General features: G+C 47.2%; 1 protein-coding gene across 1 annotated transcript in view; it reads left to right on the top strand.

The window, feature by feature from the left end:
• Window positions 1-13,231: 13,231 nt before the first annotated feature.
• Ptgfrn (prostaglandin F2 receptor inhibitor) overlaps window positions 13,232-14,067 on the top strand; it is a 70,107-nt gene continuing 69,271 nt past the window's right edge. The window contains exon 1 of the mRNA XM_034499983.2: window positions 13,232-13,489. Coding sequence (XP_034355874.1) covers window positions 13,441-13,489 — 49 coding nt within the window. The 5' untranslated portion in view covers window positions 13,232-13,440. The remainder of the gene's footprint in view (window positions 13,490-14,067) is intronic.

Raw genomic sequence — 14,067 nt, 5'->3', positions numbered from 1 at the left:
TCTGGAACTGACCTGCAGGCAACTCAACCATCCACCCAACAGCCCTTACCCTCCAAAGGCAGACAGCAAAGTTCAGATACTCTGCAGTAACAGCCGTAACGCTTAGCAACCAAGAGCTGTCACATACGCCAAGCAGCAGGAAAATACGACCCATACCAGAAGAGTCGGCACTAGAAACAGGCTTTGTTTTGAGAATTCCTTCCCTAGGGAGATTTAAACACTGTTTACCCCCTCCTCATAAATTCCCAATGACAAACCAATATGACAGTCCACTAAAGTTCACTTTGGGAAATCAATGGGTTTATTGGGTTTACTTACAGAGCGTGGGTGAGGGGTCACCCGCAGGAGTAGGAGCATGGGTGACCCCTAAATAATACACTGGAAGTCATCACCCAGTGTGGGTGATGGCTTCTCCTGTGTGTGCATGCACATGCACACACACACACACTCACACATTCAGGCACACTCACACATGCACTCACATGCGCTCATACACTTTCTTTCTCTTCCCTAGTCTGTGTGCTCTTTCACCTCCTGAGACTCTGATGCCACCTGAAGTTAGGACAGAACTGCATACACATGCCTAGGATGAAAGGCTGGAGTCTTGGGAAGGTTCAGTGAAGTTCTCCAAGTCAAACAAGATATTCTATGAGGGAATGTGAGTAGCCAACAGGATGTTCGTGGCGGACACTTGAAAGTAGCTCAAATGATTTGACGAAGATGGTGAGCGTCCTCAGAGGATCCCGTTCGATAGCAGACTTAAAGTGACCCGTGGAAGAATTCTCCAAAAACCAAAGAGACAGGACAGAGACAAGAATGATGACAAGCTTCTTTGTCATAAGTCCCCAGAGCTAAAAAATAATGAAACTAAGTCCTCAAAAAGCTGAAAGGAAGGAAGCCATCTACATATATGTACACATACATGTATATATATAAAACCTTGTAGACTATAATTCTACATTCAGGAGAAATAGATTAAAAATGAAGACAAAGACATCGTCAGGCAAACAAAAGCTAAAGGAAATTCTTCAGCCAGAAGGAGAATGAGCAGATGGAATTTGGGGATTACACAAAGAAACAGAGCTCTGGAAATGAAAACATTTTAATGATTACAAAAGACTTCTCTTGAGTTAAGGTTTCTGATTTTTTTTTTTTTTTTGGACTAGTCAAAACAAAAATAACATTCATATAAGTCTGAGATCTATGTAGAAAATTGAAATGAAGACAGCACAGGAGGGAGACAAGGCAGAGATATGCAGCCTCTGCCTCCTCCTGACCTGAGGTGGAAGCCGGCTGTAAGATAAGAGGCTACAGTTTGGAAACACAGAAAATGGGTAGAGTAGACGGGATAGGGAAAACTCAAGCCCGTGACAACTCAGTGCACTATGAAACAGAGCAAATTTGCATGCAAGGAGGGCCAGAGGAAGAGCAGAGGGGGCAAATGAAAACAGAGTCCTAGAACCAGAAACGAAAACACCCTCATCAAGTACATTAAAGGTGAGTGCTTTAAGTACTCCAGTTAAAAAGAAAGCAAAACCAACTGCAGAGTATCTACTAGACTTGCATCTTTATATCTATCTATTGTGTTCGTGCTCCACCCAATACTCAGCCCTGGGTGTGTGTGCATTTATGTGTGTGTTTAGTGTATGTGTGTGCATGCATGTGTATACATGTGTGTATGTGTGTATATAGTGTGTGCTCGCATGTGCATGAGTACCTGCATGCCCTTGACATGTAGATATGAGTGCTATGCATGTGAAAGTCAAAGGACAACTCCCAGGAATCCACCCTCTCGCTCCATCAGGTGGATCCTAGGGATTGAACTTTAGGCTGCCAGGATTGGTAGGAAGCTCCTTTGGCTGCTGAGCCATCTTGGCAGTCTTCAACTTTCGATTTAAATGTAAAGTCACAGATAAGCAAAGGTAAAGAAAACAAGATATCCATACAAGCCTGAGTCTAGAAAACACCTGCAAAATGCATCTGATAATTTTTTTCCAGTACTAAGGATTGAACGTGTGCTAGGTACACACTCTATAACTGGGCTACACTCCAACTCCCTGACAAATGGTTTATATTCAAAATATATAATGAACTCATAACTTATTAATAATAGACCAATTAAAAGTGGGAAATATCTTAACAGAAATTTCCCCAAGGAAAATATCTAGATGGCAAAAGTTGCTACATATAATTAGTCACAGGGGGGTGCAAATCAAAGCCACAGAGAGATGCCACCCTCTACCACAGAGTCCTTTAAACCTGTCTGACAATACCAAGTGTTCACAAGGGCAGAAGAGCTAAAGCGTTCATGTATTTCCACTGATAATGCTGAAAAATGCTGCTAGCTTGGGGAAGGGTCTTATACATTTAAATGTAAACCTACTATATGGTCCTATAATTCCATTCTCAAGGATTTTTTTCATAACAGAGAGAGAGAGAGAGAGAGAGAGAGAATATGTTCCCACACAAACTTGCTCACAAGGATATTCATAATATCCTGGTTCATAATAGGCTAAATGTAGAAGGAATATAAATCTGTATCAATCAGTGGACAGATGGACCAGTACATAACGGCTGCAGGCAGAATAATTCCCAGCACTGATAAGGAGCAGCCTGCTGTACACAGAACACTGTTTGTGAACCTGCAGAGGTGTGTGGGAAAGATCACCAGGTTCTAGGTCAGTGTGAGCTATGTAGTAAGTTCGAGGTAGCCTAGGAGACCCCGACTCAAATAAAAATAAGTATATCTACATAAGTCAATTTATATGAAATGTTAGAAAAGGCAAAACCCCATGGTGATAGCAAGCAAGCCACCAGGGACTAGTGTGGAGAGAGGATACTGACTTATAAGCAGGTGCAGTGAAGGATGGGGAGTCTTCCTTTGAATAGTGGTGGTAAGACTACATTTGTCAAAACTCATCAAACTGTGCATTTAAACAAATAGATTTTGTTTTGTATCATACTTAACAATGAAGAAAAAGAATCTTTCTCATTAAAAAACAAAACAACAACAAAAACCAAACAAACAAACAAAAACACCTCCAACAGTCATAGAAAAGCCAGAGTCATACAACAGAAAGTAAAAGACCTTTCTAAGAATTCTTCCTAGGAGACATATCCAATCTCAGTGCCCAGCATTCTCTTCAATGTCCATGCTTAAGCCGATCACTGGCAATGAATGAGGATTAAAATCTACATTTAGAGTGCTTGGGTATATAAAAGTTTGAGATCATACCCTGGGCTTGGAATGGAGCCAATGTCCCTTGAATAGAGATGAGTGAACCTGCTCAGGAAATGGAGGGAGGTTTGTAACTTAGGGTGACCATAGTTGTTGAAAACGAGTGAGCCTACACTTTGCTTGCTTACCACATATACTGGCTGGTTTTGTGTGTCAACTTGACACAAGCTGGAGTTATCACAGAGAAAGGAGCTTCCCTTGAGGAAATGCCTCCATGAGATCCAGCTGTAAGGCATTTTCTCAATCAGTGATCAAGGGAGGAGGGCCCATTGTGGGTGATGCCATCCCTGGGCTGGCCATTCTGGGTTCTATAAGAAAGCAAGCTGAGCAAGGCAGGGGAGGCAAGTCAATAATTCACATCCCTCCATGGCCTCTGCCTCAGCTCCTGCCTCAGGTTCCTACCCTGTGTGAGTTCTTGTCCTGACTTTCTTTGGTGATAAACAGCAATGTGGAAGTATAAGTTGAATAAATTATTTCTTTCCTAACTTGCTTCTTGGTCATGACATTCATACAGGAATAGAAACCCTGACTAGGACACCACCATAAAAACTTTTGAGGCCCCAAGTGACAATCCCAGCATTCTTGACCAGGGCTATCTTTCTTCTATGTGGACTCTCAGGGGGGCTCTGAGGAGGTGTCATCTCGGGCCTCAAGTTCCACCTAGTAGACAAGGAAAAGGGTGTGAGGAAGTCAAAGAACTGTTTCTTAGTTTGACTATCTTAAAGTTAATGTGCTCAATTTCTGCTCAACTCTGAGCCAAGAAGAAGAACCACATCCATGAACTGGAGAGATGGCTCAGCGGTTAAGAGCACTGACTGTTCTTGCAGAGGTCCTGAGTTCAATTCCCAGCAACCACATGGTGGATCACAATCATCTGTAATGGGCTCTGATGTAGGAAGACAGCTACAGTGTACCCATACACATAAAATAAATAAATCTTAATTAAAAAAAAAAAAAAGCACCACATCCAGCCACTACTAGGGGGTGGGAACTATGTTCTTGGCAGGAAAGCTGGTCCTAGTGGGAATTGTACATACTTAATGTCCCATGTCCTTGCAAAGCAAAGGCTTCTGTTAAACCCGTTATCCTTCATCAGTTGTCCCCCCCAAACCTTTGCCTCGTATATTACTATGTGCTTACTTTACCCATGTGTCACCGAGGCCAAGAGCAGCTAAGTAAGGTAGCCAAGGTTGGATAGCTTATCCAACTACCTGAGCTGGGGGATGATCCCCAAGACCCCAAGACTCAACATTTTGTTCTCTTAGACTCTTTTGTGTGGCCTTGGGGGTGGGGTAGAGCTTTACCATTTCTCTTTGTCCTTTGACATCATGGTTCCATTCAGATCAATGTCAGAAGGGAACCTTTGGGGGATGGGTCACACAGACAAAGCTGGGTATCTGCCTCCAGCCCTGAGTGCTTTTGCATCATGGTATCATAGACTGCACCAGCCACTCTTTTCTCAAGTAATGTTGACCCTTGTATGTGCAAATAAAACAAACTTAGTATGAGTGTGTCTATTCAAATAAATCCTACCCCTCTCATTTGGCAGGAACAACTAGTTCCGAGGACACCATCACTGAGTGTTTCCCTGGGCTTTTAATGCTAGTGTACAGGGAGAAGTGGTAAGCTTTTTATCTTGATGTGTGTACATGTGTATCTGTGTTTCTGAACGTGATTCTGTGTATGAGCATGCGTATGGATGCCAGAAATTAACATTGTGTGTCTTACACACATGTCTTACACAGCAGTGGAAGACTACATAGAGGTAGGAATGGGCCAGGAAGCTGAGGAGGTGGGAGACTCTAGAGGGTTCTTATAATTTATTAAGATAGTAGAACATTCTAGAACCTATGTTTTACTGTAAACAAATTTACCACTGTCTCCATACTGCCACTGTTGGCTAAACAGGTTGGAGGAAGAGAATTCTCGACAGTTTGCACTCAGTCAAAATCCATGCTGCCTTACCTCAACATGCTTGTCTCGGTCATTGTTTTATTGCTGTGAAGGCACACCATGACCAAGGCAACTTATAAAAAAAAGCATTTCATTGAGGCGTCTTAAAATTTCAGAAGTTTGGCTTACTGTCAGCACTGTGGGGAGCGTGACAGCACACAGCACACAGGTAGACATGGTGACATGGTACAGGAGAAATAGCTGAGAACTTTACAAACGGGCACCATACATTTACAGGATCTGTAGTAGGGAGAGAGGGAGAGAGGGAGAGAGAAGGAGAGGGGGAGGGGGAGGGGGAGGGGGAGGGGGAGAGAGAGAGAGAGAGAGAGAGAGAGAGAGAGAGAGAGAGAGAGAGAATATGAATCAGTCACTGAGACAGGCTTGCTCTTTTGAAACCTGAAGACCCGCCCCCAGTGACACGCTTTCTCCAACAAGGCCACACCTACTCTAAAACCACACCTACTCTAACAAGACCACACCTCCTAATCCCTCTCAAGTAGTGCTACTCCCTGGTGACTAAACATTCAAATATGAGAGCCCATGGGGTTCATTCTCATTCAAACCACCATATTTATGGAAGGTGAATCTTCCCAAAGGAGGGAAAAACCTCTCATATTGCTCACTTTCTTAATCAGAGCTCAGGAACTTTCCAAGTTCATTTATTTCATGCAGTTTCCTCTTGGAAATCTAGCATAGAGTTGGTCAAACTTTCCATCTGAAGTGTTAATAATTCTTACTGCAGCTCCACCTGACTCCCTGGCCTGTCTTTGGCTTACTCCGTGGACTTCGTTAAATATTCCACAATTACTGTAACGTGCTGTGTAATCTTGGATAAGTTGCTTAGGTTTTCTGAGCCTCATATGCCTCATCTGTAAAATGTGGGGCTTGGGCAATATCAGTGTTTTCAGATGATTTTTTTTTTCTCCCAAATGAACAAGCATGTAACACTCTGGTCTATAAAAAATGATAAAAGCAGAACTCATAGCTGGACCCAAAGCAGTTACTGCCCTATTGTGTGTTGGACATGGTGCCAGAGGCCTAGGACAACAGCCTCTTCTGCCATTGTAGTGGAGGAGGTCAGGCAACTTCTGGGTGCTGGGCTCAGGAGGATGCTGAAGAGAGGGCAGTGGAGGGGGCTGCGGGCAGAGGAGGGGGAGGGTACTGGGAAAGAGAGAAGGAGAATTAGTGTCACTGTGAGCCAACCTCAGGTGCAAAGAGTGGGGATCAGGGAGTCAAAGCTTGCAAAGAATACCTCTGGGGCCCTTTACGTGGTGGGGCCACAGCGGCGCACACTTCGGTAGCACACCTCACTGGCTTTCTGGTTCCCTGCCCTGCTTTCTATGTTACCTCATTGCTGATTTCTGAGATCATTTCCTAAGGGAAGGACTCAACTAAATCAGTGTCTGAAGCTTTACGTGGCCATGTGAGGAGAGAGGGTGAGAGGCACTACCAAGGCAGAGGACAAAGAGAGTCAGCAAGGAGTAGAAGGGAGTTCTGGGCAGCTCCACAGTGGCCAGACAGTCCCAATTCTGCGCAGTTAGTAGTGTGGGACTGGACTAGCTTGGCACCCATTGGACTGGACACTCAAGTCACTCCAGTTCCTTGATCACTGTGTGCTTAGAGAAAGCAAACCACTCCTAATATTTACTCATCCCTCGCAGATGGATGACTGCTCTGCTCCTAGGTGAGGAGGGGCACAAGTGCTGTTGGCTGCTCCTGGAAACAAGGTTCTTTGTCTAGAGCTTGGTGGCCTTCTGAGGGTCCCCGTCCCCTCACCACACAGGCCCCAACTCACTGCAGCCCTTCCCAGGCAAGCAGAGCTCAGCGAGATGATTACCTCATTGCGTGTCGTCTGCAAATGAGGAGGAGTTGGGATTTAAAATGTCTTTTGAAGGGCAAGAGCTGCAGACTGGATTTTACAATAAGGAGCAAAGCAAAACAGCCAGTGCCTACTCAAGGAAACAGTAGTAAAGCAAGGGGGGAGGGGAACCGAGGGTGGCGGAGGGGGGGGGGAAGGTGAGGAGGAGCTGGGAGGGAGGACCTGTAGGGGTCCTGTCTGTGTGCTAGTGGGGAGGGACACCTTCTACCATCATAAGTGCTCTAACCACTGTGTCCTGTAGAAAGAAAAACACCAATGGTTACAGTATTTACAGAGACCAAGAGGTGAACAGAAGTCAGCCCCTAACAAAGAGCGTCTGAGAAGCTGAGACCAGAATACATTTTCTGCACCATTGTAGGCAGCGAGGCTGCTGCCAGGCATGACAGAGAGCATCTGTAAACCGTTCCCGTGCACAGCACAATGACAAAGTGCTCAGGGCTCTTTCGTAGGACATCCCTCAATAAGGGCTGATGGCACATCATGACAAAGAGCAATCAGTAACAGCAACTTTATGGGGGGGGGGTGCCGATGTGATGTGGCCGATGTGATGTGGCCGATGTGATGTGTCTGAGTGGTAAGCTGGCGGACAGTCTTTCATTCATAACTCAGGGGAAGGTCTTAGGGATTCTAGAATGTACAGGCTACATTTTCTTCAAGTAGTCTTCCATAAATATTGTTTTTGTGGGTTTTTTTCCCCTTGGCTGAGCTTTAAAAATCAAATATTGTGAGACAGTAAGTTTGAAATCACCTTCTGGATGTTGGCTGTTCTTGCGGGGTGGGGTTAAGCACAAAACCATTTGTTCTGCAGATTCATCACCCCAGCCTGGGCAGACTTGACATGACCTGGTGAAGGGCAGCTGCCTATGACTCAGAAGTAGACCTCAAGTGGGCAGGGTGCCCTAGAAAGTCACTATGCGTCCTACCTCGGACGTCACAGGCTCTGTGTACTAAGCTGTGTATCTAGCCACTGTTGGAATGAGAAGTTATTCCCATAAATCCCCATAAAATCACTGACAGCAAAACAACCATTCCAAGACAGACAACATAGTGAAATGTACCCTGGAAGTGATGGACTGGCTGAGAGCTAAGGGGATGATGAGTTACAGAATGTGGAGAATCAAAAATGTAGAGATGTGGAGATGGCTCAGGGCAAAGGTTCTTGCCCTCAAAACTGACAAGCAGAGTAACATCCGGGGACCCATATGACGGAGAGGACCAGACCCCTCTTTGTAAGTTGTCTTCTGGCTTCCATATGCACTGCATTGCACATACAAATGCTAATAATAAATTATATTTTAAAAATAGGACTAGAGAGATGGCTCAGTGCTTAAGAGTGAGTTCTTCAGTAGACAGCAAGTAGGTGACAAGGAAAGTAGGCCTACATTTCCCCAGTAAAACAGTGGTGTCTGCAGATGAGCTTCTCTGGTCTAAAGCTGCAGGACACAGGCAGCCCAGCCCCTCCTTGCTTTTGTTAGGCAAAAGAATGAACAGTTAGAACAAAGGCTGAGCCTTGCAAGAGTAAGCTGCTTTTGGAAGAACTGCCCATCTTAGGGAAACATCCTCCATCCTAGGGGTTAGCTGCTGGTCGGTGGTTCTTCCAAATGCAGCAAACAGCTTAACAGATCCCTTCTCAGGAAGGCACTAAACTTCAGGATAAATGTGTTTTAGAGACGAGGGGATGCTCCATAGAGCTTTGAGCTAGCTCTGACCATTACAAACTAGGCAGGTTCTCTTGGCATTTTTTACCAGTGACTCCTTGGAACATTGCAAACAAATATGATTCCTTCCTTAAAACATAAAACTTCAAAAACAATCTGAAGATAGCTCTCTCTGAGTTCCACATTGTCTTCTCCAATCTCTCCATGGCCCTGTTTCCATATAAGGAAGTGTTTCTCTGGAAGAGGGTCCACAGGCTCAAGCAAGTAAAACCATGGGCTGCTGAGCTGAATAGGAGTTTCAGACAAATGAAGAATGTCTTTTCAATATAAGTGTGCTTCATATACTATTTTGGGCACACTATGAAAAAGGTGTGGTTGGATTACTTGAAAATCAGATTTTAGTGGACACCCTGTCTATTAGCTTATGGCCCTACAGTTGTTATGATCTGGTTTGTAAATATCATTATAAAGACTTAGTCCTTGGGACTGAGGCTCCACATACATGCTTGATAACAGATCTGGAGGGTTAGTAGGAACAGGTGAAGGAAAGAGAAAAGAGAGCACACCCTTCCCTTCCCGTGCCTTTACTTGCCCCTTATATTTATGTGCACATAATAAGACTGTCCTGAGAACGAGAAAGCTCTCTGCCTGGCTTCCACTGGATGTGAGGGCAAGAGGTGGGACAGAAGGGGTAGCCTTGGGTACAAACCAGCTATCCCTTCCTCTCTCCTTCCATCTTTCCTCTGTCTTTCCTTCTTTTCCTCCCTTCACTCTCTTTCTCTCCCCTCTTCCCTCCCTCTCTCCCTCCCTCCTTTCTTCCTTCTCTTCCCATTACAGTGTGAGGAGCCCCTCCAGGGTCAGGGCCACAGAGACTTCTCACAAGGGCTCACATTTTCAGATTGCTTTTATGGTAGTGTGGGCGCCATGGGGGCGGTGCTTGTGGGATACTTTGGGTTCCATGGAGGTGGACTTGGAACAGCCTGGGTCCCTAAGATCGTCATCTTTAACATTTCCCACCTTGATCTTTTAGGGCAGCAGAAAGGATAAGAATTGGCAGTGTGGCGGAGGGAGGGGTCACAAAGCAAGAGCAGTCTTCCTGCTTTGAACCCTTCCCTTGTCCATCAGAAGGGCAGCCACAGTTACCAGAGCTTACAGGATCACCAACTCTCACTCCTCATGAAGTGGGCTTCCCTTCTCCACCATTCTCTCTCTTTTAAAAACTCTAATTCCATTTTCTAATTCTACGATTATGCTTCCTCCCTCCTGCCCTTCCTCCCCCCCCACCCCCCTCCAGCCCCATCTTTTCATTGCTGGAGAACAACAGGCAAGTGTCTTACATCTGAGCAATGTCCCCAATCCTTACATTTCTCTTTGATTAGTAATCCCTTAATTTCAATGGGGATGCTACCTCCAGACACAGAAGACAATTTTGAATGAAAGTGATTACTGGGATAAAATGTTTTGATAAATACACTATTTTTCCTAAGACCTACTGCCATGGAGGTCAAAGTCATTTGGAGACCATACATAGGCTGTTGGCAGTAACAGGGTAAACCTACCACATCTGGATGAATCTTAAGAAAAACTAGTAAACTCATTTATTTGGTAGCCTTTTAACATTTCATTCTTAAAGTTAAATGATACAGTGTTTTTGTTTTATTTTGTTTTGCTGGATTTCAATAGGAAAACCTGTTTCAGGTGAGGGAATGTGAGGACCTTTGTAGGGTATTCAAAGGCCACAGCTGCAAACAGATGTTTATTATCAATCGCTAATAAAGGGAATAAAGGGTGGTTGGGACTGGTGCCCTTGATGGTCACTGAGTGAAACCCAAACTGGGATTCATCCTCCTTGAGGGTGGGGGAGGGTTAATTAGGATTACTAGAAAGTGAGTCTTGTTGCCTCAGGCAAACCGATACAGGACCACAGGTTGGGGCAAGAGATTTACCTATGTAGAAAGTTACTCACTGGCAAATAAATGCCTGTCATACTGGAAGCATCATCAGTTCCCACGGAGATGAATGGAGCTACTGTGGGTCTCTGCAGCAGGTGCGGTGCTTTCTAGTCGGAAACATTGTATCTATTGGTAGTCAGCGCAAGGGACGGTAATAGGACTAAGTGTCTGGTGTCATTAATTTGTGCTTATTTTTGCTACACCAGTGGCTCATCGGTGGATTCTCATGATACAGTTGACTGGTTGCCAATCAGTCAGTCAGCTGACAGCCTGGATCCACTTAAGTGTTCTTTGCACTTACCTTGCCCAGATTGTCTCATTTGTTCCCACCAGTTCAGTTGTTCACCAGTTATTACCGTGATTATAAAATGTACCATTAGTTTAATAACACTTGGGTGCTGGATGGGAAGAGAGAAGAATTCCCCTCCCCCTCCCCTCACGTTACGTATACACTTACAGTAAGCCCCTCCATGTATGTCCCATCTAGGGAGCTCCGGGACTGCCATACTTACTGTACAGTTAAGTTTTGGGGAAGTCTGTAAAACTGTCTCCAGCACTGATGGTTTCCTGGGTGGGTCATGACTGGACTTTGCACCTGTTGCCACACCCACTAAATCACCTCATAGGCTATAAGCACGCTAGTGGCAGCAGCTGACTCAAGGCTGCAGTACCAGGGTCTAGCTCAGAGTCTCTTCTCTGACTGCACGTGGAGGGCTTTCCAAGGGCCAGATTTTGTTTCTTAAACAAAGGGCACAGAACTAACTCCTCTCCAGCGATGCGGGGATGCAAGATGACAACGCGTCAACCTCTTAGGTCCTCGAGTTATTAGGCAAAGGTGGAAGCAGTATACATAGTGTGCTGAGCTGACTGTGATCAAGTGCCAGATTGTGCAGCTCAGACGTTAAGCATTCTGGGTGGTAAGAAAGCAGAAAGATTGATGAGCTGAGATCCGAGCTTCTGGAAGAGCCGGGCCTGACATTTTCCTGTAGTTCCAGCATATTCCAAAACTTAACATTAGGCTCCTATTCAGGCTTGATAGAATGAAAAAAAAAACAAAAGAGAATTAAACTTCCTACAGAAATTCTGGGAAAAGGAACAGGGGCATGGGTGGGAGTGGAGTAAACTCTGGCAAAGGCTTGGTGGCAAAATTAAAAGAAAAAAATTATTGAGGTGAAATATACTCAACACCAAAGTTACCATACTCTGTTGAACTGTTGCCACTCTGTGACAGTAAGTAAATCTCCATTGTTAAACCACCAAGAATTTATTTATTTTGGTCTTCTGAAACAGGGTCTCATGTAGCCCAAGCTGGCCTTGAGCTCTGTTTGAAGCCAAGGATGGATGACTTTGAACCAAACCTGCCTCTACGTAGAGTGCAGTGGAGGCCACCGTGCCTGGCTGGAAATAAATGTTTAAAAATCTCTTTCTGAAGGCTTCACACCTGACCAGTCAGTCACATGTCAGTTAGCAGAAATGAGAAACGCTTGTGGAAATCAGAACAAGCTTAAATGTTCTGCACCAAAGAGGGCAGTTTCTCCAGGAACATCTGTGATTTGTTTCACATATATTACTGAAAGGCCGGGGCGACGGAGGGGGTCACGGGATACCAGGGAGCCTTTTTGAGTGTCTGAATCATCCGTGTGAAGCTTTAAACAAGGAACACTGATTTTCCCCCCAGAGCTGTGGAGTCTTTTGTATTTAAATCCAAAGCAAAAAACTCTATTGTGGGAGGAAAAAGAGGCTTTAATGGAAACTCAGTCGTGTCCACTTAAAGCAATGAATATAGTCTCAGGCGGCAGACATACCATTTGAAGCACTACAGCTAATAATAGATGGTGTAGGTTTTCTTTTCTTTTTTTATGGGTACCTTCGTTGGAAGTTGTTCTAATTAGTACCACAGGGACCCTGGAGAGGGGGGAGGTGGGCCAGGAGGGAGGCAGGCCCACCCAACTACAGGGTGGTGGGTTAGAGCCTTGTTGGATCTGATGCTTGGCTCAGAGTCCCTGGCCAACTCTCCCAAGCACATCAGGCCTCTGGACCATGAGGGGGTGGGAATTCACTGCCTTTGAAGCCCTTTCAATCCTATCTGTGTAATTATTTTTAGCAAGGACTAAGCAGGTGGCTGGTGGCATGCTTAGCTGGAGACCAGAGGGTGTATGTGTGGGTTGCTGGCTACGAGACACTCGTGGGGATTCCACCGCGAAGGAATGCCGGGCGTCCCGGGATAGGGCCCAAGCGATGAGGTTTCCAGACAAGTCTTCCAGGCCAACTTTTAAAGGTCGGAGGAAAGTTTCTCCAGGGGTGGGGGCCCGAGGGGAAGGCTGGGTGGGCTCGAGCGTCTCCTCCCCTTTAAGCGGGTGGCCCCGGCGCCTCCTCCGTTACCTGGAGCGGGGAGGGGCTTGGGAAAGTTTGTGTTTGTTGCTGGCAAAGCGCCGGGTGGGAGGCGCGGGCGGGCGGACGCCACGGCTCTTTCCTTTTGCTTTCGGGAGGCGGTCCGGGCTGCTGCGCCCTGGGATCGGCGAGGCCGGCTCCGGGGCCCGGCGGCTGGCGGAGGGCGGGAGAGGAGGAGGCGGAGGGCCGCGACGAGCCAGGTGCGCACGTCCGCGCCGGCGCTGGGCTCGCTCGGCCGGCGGGGAGAGCGGAGCAGGCGCGCGGCCCGGCGGAGCAGCCGACTCTGGAGCAGCCGGAGCTGGAGGAGGAGGAGGAGGAGCGGCGGCGGGGAAGGAGGAGGAGGCGGAGAGTCGCTCCCGCCGGCCGAGGATGGGGCGCCCGGCGCCGAGGCCGCTGCTGCTGGCGCTCCTGTCGCTGGGTGAGTGTGCGTGGGGCGCGGCGGGGCGCGGTGGGGCGCTGGGTCCCGGGGGGGCGCGGCTCCCGCTCGGGGCCTGGGGTGCCCCGGGCGGCTCCCGGGAGACCGGGATCCGGAGCGCCGGGCTAGGGGCCGGGCGGGGAGCGGTGTGGGGCCGATCGGAGCCGGGTGCCCATCCTCTTGGGCCCGCGCTCCGGGTATCCGGAGCCGCCCGGCCTGACCGAGCCTGGTTCTCACGTGTGCCGGGGGAGTGGCTCGTGGTCGGTTCCCCCACAGCGCTCTCTACCTGTTGGCCACCCAGAGCCGGGCTCACCTTGAACTCCCGGCCCCGGAAGGTGCGGGCGGCCCCGGCCCGCGTGCCGGGCTGGGCGGAAATGTGAGCCTTTGCTGTGTCCCGCCATAGCCGAGGCTGGTCGGGATAGCTCTTCACTCGCTAGCCCATACTGAGTTGCTTTTCCAGGGAAGCAAGAGAATTCAACTTCCTTCCACGAAGGTCACTGGGTAGCCCAGCGTTACTGTGACAGTCTTGTACCATCCCTGCCATCTAGCTAAATCTGTCTCAGTGTTGTCTTCCAGCGTTT

This window comes from Arvicanthis niloticus, chromosome 4, assembly GCF_011762505.2.
Source record: "Arvicanthis niloticus isolate mArvNil1 chromosome 4, mArvNil1.pat.X, whole genome shotgun sequence".
NCBI classification, from domain to species: Eukaryota; Metazoa; Chordata; class Mammalia; order Rodentia; family Muridae; genus Arvicanthis; species Arvicanthis niloticus.
This window is presented reverse-complemented; position numbering and strand designations above follow the sequence as displayed.